Source organism: Bombina bombina, chromosome 2 (genome assembly GCF_027579735.1).
Source record: "Bombina bombina isolate aBomBom1 chromosome 2, aBomBom1.pri, whole genome shotgun sequence".
Taxonomy (NCBI): Eukaryota; Metazoa; Chordata; class Amphibia; order Anura; family Bombinatoridae; genus Bombina; species Bombina bombina.
The window spans coordinates 1,281,648,336-1,281,655,218 of NC_069500.1; the positions used below are offsets into that span (position 1 = coordinate 1,281,648,336).

The following is a 6,883-nucleotide window of genomic DNA, read 5'->3' on the forward strand; positions in this document are numbered from 1 at the left end:
TTAATTAAATAAAAGGTTGCAAATCTTGTTTTCTCATAATGGCAACCAAATGTGTAAAATAATCAATAGTTTTAAAAGCTCTTTGCTTATAGTTAATGATATGACTTCAGGCAATAATAAACAAAACAGCTGCATTTCACATTATTTTGCTAAGTACTAAAATGTATCAGCAATTACAGCAATTACAGCAATTACTTGTAATATTTAGTGGAAAATAACATTTTTTTCTTTCTTTAAAAATTAGATTTATTGAGAGCAAGAAAACAGCTCACAGAGGTAGACATTTTCTATAAACATAAAAAGTAATGTTTTATATAAGGAAAATAAAGTAATTATGAGTTTAGCATTGATTTCTTTAGCCGACAATGAGAAAACCACATAATAAAGCATGTTTCTCCTCAATTTTCAAAATTGAAAAGTGCCTCCAAAAATGAAACACTTTAAGGGCTCCATGTACTAAGAGGCGGGCGGACAGCTTCTTAACTCGCGAAGCTGTCCGCCCGCCTCCGCTACACACGGGCAGCGGATCTATTGATCCGCTTGCCCGTATGTATCATTACACACTCAGCGGAGTGTGTAATGCCCGCCCCTTCAGTCGCGCGACCAATCACGCGACTGAAGGGGCTGTCAATCACCGAGAGCGAGCGAGCTCTCGGTGATTTTGCTTCGCCACCTAAGAGGTGGCGTAGGGTGTAGGAAGCAGCGGTCTAATGACCGCTGCTTCTTACATTGCGGGAAGCAGGCTCGCATATGCGAACCTGCCCCGCAAAGGCTCCGGAGCAGCTTTCGCTGCTTCGTACATGGAGCCCTAAAAGTTGCTGGGGTGGACGACAGGCCTCCAGCACAAACTTTTTAACAGTTCATAAAATTTCAAATTCTAATTTAATTATCATCTTCTTCTTTGATCTTCTTTTTCTTCTTCTTTTTAGGAGTCTCTGTTGCTGTACTAGTAGTAGGTTCCTCCTCCTTCTCCACCTTTATGTCTTCTATTTTTATCTTTAACTTCTTGTCTTTTTTCTTTTTCTTTGTCGGTGGTTCCTCTGGATCCTCAGGCTCCTCTGGTACTTCTTCTGGCTCTTCCTCTTCTGTTACTTTTTGTTTTTTTATTTTCTTCACTTTGATTTGAGGTTTCTCTTCCTCTTCAGTCATTTCTTCAAATTTGCGTTTTTTTGGAACAGATGGTAATGTGGAGTCTCCAGATGGGTTATAAGTCCTCACTTCACTTTTGTGTTGATACTTGTCTGATCTGGCTAATGCCTTCCCAGTACCACTGATCCGTTTCAACCCTACTCCAAGCTCACAATTTGTGTCCTCGCCAAGAGCATCATATCTGATGGCAAGTGATGCTTTTGCAGCCAACATACAAGAAATCTTGCCCTTGTATTTAGGGTTAGTCTGTCCAATAAGAGAAGCATGGTATATCAGACCATATTTAGGCGTGTCCCTCTTGGTCTTTAGGGCTCTGAAAAGAGCTTTCTCTGCTCCCAATATCTGCACTGTGGAAGCAAGATGTTTTGCCAAATTCAGAAGAGATCCGGCATGAGCAATAAGTCTTGCTCCAACCAGTTCCCCCAGCAGTACTGTGAGGTTGGGAGCAATTGCCATCATACGGTTCTTTAGATAGTCATACAATTGTGTACTGTACTCTGTGATCTCTATAACCTGATCACACAAGTGCATGATATTGTTTATATCCTCCTCAGATACCTCTGTTCCCATATAGATTTCAGCAGCTGCCTTAACATCAGCTTCTACCTCCTCTGGAAGCAGCTCTGAAAGGTCAAAACTAGCAAAGTTTGTTATATCACCTACAGCACGGAGACACTTGCAATAAGCCAGATTATCAGTGATTTTCTTTCCCAGTTCAGCAAAGTGCCATCCATACCATTCCCTACAATGCATGATGTAATTGTTCAGTTCTTTATCCAGGTCATATAGAAGAGAGATGGCTTGTACAATCATTATGTCCACTTTGTCAGGGCTGAATTTCAGTTTGTAACAAGAGAGACTGTAAGCCAAACCAAGAGACATGGCGGATATTTCACGAGAAGAAAGTCCAGTAATTAATCCATCTATCTGATTTCGGATAGAAATTGGCATCCGCAATTGCCAGTTGTTCATGGGCCTCTTTGGCTTCAATTTTCTTCAGGACTTTCTTCAAGTTTTTGCTAATTTTCCCCTCAACCAATGCCGTGGAAGCTGCTAATGCTTCGGTTGTGTCTTGGAACTTTTCAAAATGTTTTAATTTCACTATTTTATTTGCCTTTTCAGCTGTTTCAAATTTCTTCCATATACTGCCCACTTCTTGTAGCTTCTTCTCATCTAAGACCTTAAATATAGCGTATCCAGCCGCTGTCTCAAATAGAACCAACATGACTGCACCCCATGGTGGTCCCTCAACCGGCGGTGACACGAAACTCCTCAATAACCCCCAACACGTGCGATCGCCAACGCTACCAAGTTTGCGCACAGCAAGAAAGTACGTCTGACTACATGGAAAATAACATTTTTAAAACAAAATAACATCTTCAAAAATGAGGAAAGGGTCAATGGGAATATGTCTGTGTTGTTAATATAACTGAAGTGACCTCCACACAGAGTCCAGACACCTGTTGTCACGGTGGTTCCGGTTAATAAAAGGTAAACAGAAAACAAAAAGGTATACAGCATAAGTTACCAATATCACACCTTCAAGGGACTGGGGTCTTAACCCCTCCTACCTATACATAAGTCTTGTTATTATGCTAGCTAAGCTGTGTTTGAAAAAACATAATATCAGTCTAACCTGCCCCTTGTTATACACAGGCAGTTATAGATGCAAAGCTAAGAGAGATCAGTCCACTATATATATATGGTGACTTTCGGACTTACCCATCCAGATGTATGCCTGAAGACCCAGGGTCCTCAACACTTCAGCGGTTGCGGTGGGAAACCGCTTTCCACTATTGCAACCCTCGCTGCTGCTTTCTTACCCTTCGTTAGATCTTCACTCTGGCGGTATTCTCTGTGTGAATTTCGGCGTGGTGACGTCACAGGCTGATGAATGTGGTTTCCAATTGGCTCAAGGCTATGGGTGTGTGGATTTCAGATAGATACCGGAGCCCCAGTGCTCCGTTATAGATATAAAGAAAAGTTAATCAGAAATCCAGGGAATCCAGCCACTTTCCAACATTAAAAAGAAAGGCTTTATTTTAATATATTTAGACTTATCACCTTATGGCTTCACCTCTTTATGGAGTCTGCTGCTGACAATGCTATTGTCTGGTTTAAATATTTGAAATAAAGCCTTTCTTTTTAACGTTGGAAAGTGGCTGGAGTCCCTGGATTTCTGATTAACTTTTTCTTAAAATTTTCTTACTTCAAACGTTTTTCAATAGGCAAACTCCACACCTATTATTTGGAGGAGCCAATGGGAGCTTGAGTCTGTAAGAAAACAAGACTAGCCATTGTTATTATGTTAGTATAAAGTGCATTGTTATCTGTAACAACCAATAAGGGAAATACAGGGAGTGCAGAATTATTAGGCAAATGAGTATTTTGACCACATCATCCTCTTTATGCATGTTGTCTTACTCCAAGCTGTATAGGCTCGAAAGCCTACTACCAATTAAGCATATTAGGTGATGTGCATCTCTGTAATGAGAAGGGGTGTGGTCTAATGACATCAACACCCTATATCAGGTGTGCATAATTATTAGGCAACTTCCTTTCCTTTGGCAAAATGGGTCAAAAGAAGGACTTGACAGGCTCAGAAAAGTCAAAAATAGCGAGATATCTTGCAGAGGGATGCAGCACTCTTAAAATTGCAAAGCTTCTGAAGCGTGATCATCGAACAATCAAGCGTTTCATTCAAAATAGTCAACAGGGTCGCAAGAAGCGTGTGGAAAAACCAAGGTGCAAAATAACTGCCTATGAACTGAGAAAAGTCAAGCGTGCAGCTGCCAAGATGCCACTTGCCACCAGTTTGGCCATATTTCAGAGCTGCAACATCACTGGAGTGCCCAAAAGCACAAGGTGTGCAATACTCAGAGACATGGCCAAGGTAAGAAAGGCTGAAAGACGACCACCACTGAACAAGACACACAAGCTGAAACGTCAAGACTGGGCCAAGAAATATCTCAAGACTGATTTTTCTAAGGTTTTATGGACTTATGAAATGAGAGTGAGTCTTGATGGGCCAGATGGATGGGCCCGTGGCTGGATTGGTAAAGGGCAGAGAGCTCCAGTCCGACTCAGACGCCAGCAAGGTGGAGGTGGAGTACTGGTTTGGGCTGGTATCATCAAAGATGAGCTTGTGGGGCCTTTTCGGGTTGAGGATGGAGTCAAGCTCAACTCCCAGCCCTACTGCCAGTTTCTGGAAGACACCTTCTTCAAGCAGTGGTACATGAAGAAGTCTGCATCCTTCAAGAAAAACATGATTTTCATGCAGGACAATGCTCCATCACACGCGTCCAAGTACTCCACAGCGTGGCTGGCAAGAAAGGGTATAAAAGAAGAAAATCTAATGACATGGCCTCCTTGTTCACCTGATCTGAACCCCATTGAGAACCTGTGGTCCATCATCAAATGTGAGATTTACAAGGAGGGAAAACAGTACACCTCTCTGAACAGTGTCTGGGAGGCTGTGGTTGCTGCTGCACGCAATGTTGATGGTGAACAGATCAAAACATTGACAGAATCCATGGATGGCAGGCTTTTGAGTGTCCTTGCAAAGAAAGGTGGCTATATTGGTCACTGATTTGTTTTTGTTTTGTTTTTGAATGTCAGAAATGTATATTTGTGAATGTTGAGATGTTATATTGGTTTCACTGGTAAAAATAAATAATTGAAATGGGTATATATTTGTTTTTTGTTAAGTTGCCTAATAATTATGCACAGTAATAGTCACCTGCACACACAGATATCCCCCTAAAATAGCTATAACTAAAAACAAACTAAAAACTACTTCCAAAACTATTCAGCTTTGATATTAATGAGTTTTTTGGGTTCATTGAGAACATGGTTGTTGTTCAATAATAAAATTAATCCTCAAAAATACAACTTGCCTAATAATTCTGCACTCCCTGTATATGTAGTAGGGTTTGCCTTAACACATCAGCATGGTGCATTTTGAGCTTTAATAATTAGAAAATCAAAAATTTAAATTATATGAAAAGAGGGTGAATAAAATATAAAAATATTTTTTATTAGTTGTTTTATTATGTACTAGTCTCAAAGTCTGTGTACACAGGCCAAAATGTGTAAGTAAAGAAATATACCTCTTAGAAGGCATTGTGCACTTTTGCACTTTTATCTCGAGCGTAGCTGCGCAACTCCATCCCCCTCCATCATTTACCCACCTCTCCCTCCAAGAACCTTTCCCCACCCTCTGATTCCCCATCCACTCGTATCCCCTCTCCCTCATCCCCCTCCATCCTTCCCCATCCCTGCCGCTGTCAGAACATTTTTGAATCCCCTCTCCCTCATCCCCCTTCTGCCCACTCCCGCCCCCTCCAGCGATGGGCCACCCACCCGCTTCCTCCTAACTCTCCCAGGCCACCAACAATCGGCACCACCACTATTTGATGCAGAGAGGGACACAGAGTGTCCCTCTCTGCTTCGGTACCTCTGCAAGACTATTTCTGCACTGCCCCACTCGTGGTGCATGCAGAAATAGCGCAATCTTTTATCAAGATCACGGCAGAGAGAGGCCCAGGACACAGCAGTGTCATACAGGGTACAACACAGGTCCTTAAAGGCTTAACAATGCCATACAGGGTACAGCGCTGGTCATTAAGCGGTTAAGGCCAGGCTTTTCTCACTCAGTCTCTACTGTGCATCAGCGCTGGTTGGTTAAGGCCAGGTATGTTTGTCCCGCTCAGTCTCTACTGCGCATGACTGCATCCGAGAAACATACCTGGCCTTTTATAATGTAGGCTAACTATAAACAGTTACATATAACTAAACACTAGTTTTTTCCCTTTAAAAGTAAATGTTGAAATTAATTAAAGGGATATAAACCCACAAAAACGCTGGTTTTAGGCTAACTCCGGTATTTGGAGTCACTCAAAAAAGGGTCTAACGCTCACTTTTCAGCCCCGACTTTTCCATACCGCAGATACCCTTACGTCATTTGCGTATCCTATCTTTTCAATGGGATCTTTCTAACTCCGGTATTTAGAGTCGTGTCTGAAGTGAGCGTTAGGAATCTAGCGACAAAACTCCAGCTGCAGAAAAAAGTCAGTAGTTAAGAGCTTTCTGGGCTAACGCCGGTTCATAAAGCTCTTAGCTACTGTACTCTAAAGTACACTAACACCCATAAACTACCTATGTACCCCTAAACCGAGGTCCCCCCACATCGCCGCCAATCTATTAAATTTTTTTAACCCCTAATCTGCCGACCGCCACCTACGTTATACTTATGTACCCCTAATCTGCTGCCCCTAAAACCGCCGACCCCTGTATTATATTTATTAACCCCTAATCTGCCCCCCACAACGTCGCTGCCAGCTACCTACAATAATTAACCCCTAATCTGCCGACCGCAAAGCGCCGGAACCTACATTATAGCTATGCACCCCTAATCTGCTGCCCCTAACACCGCCGACCCCTATATTATATTTATTAACCCCTAATCTGCCCCCCACAACGTCGCCTCCACCTGCCTACACTTATTAACCCCTAATCTGCCGAGCGGACCGCACCGCTATTATAATAAAGTTATTAACCCCTAATCCGCCTCACTAACCCTATAATAAATAGTATTAACCCCTAATCTGCCCTCCCAATGATCGCGACACCTAACTTCAAACATTAACCCCTAATCTGCCGACCGGAGCTCACCGCTATTCTAATAAATGTATTAACCCCTAAAGCTAAATCTAACCCTAACACTAACACCCCC

General features: G+C 42.3%; 1 protein-coding gene across 1 annotated transcript; it reads right to left on the bottom strand.

The window, feature by feature from the left end:
- Positions 1-834: 834 nt before the first annotated feature.
- On the bottom strand, positions 835-2,461 carry LOC128648260 (nucleolar protein 58-like). Its single transcript, XM_053700887.1, is given in 2 exon segments — positions 835-2,092; positions 2,094-2,461. Coding segments are annotated over 2 exon segments (1,491 nt in total). The 5' UTR covers positions 2,375-2,461; the 3' UTR covers positions 835-882.
- Between the last annotated feature and the right edge of the window lie 4,422 nt (positions 2,462-6,883).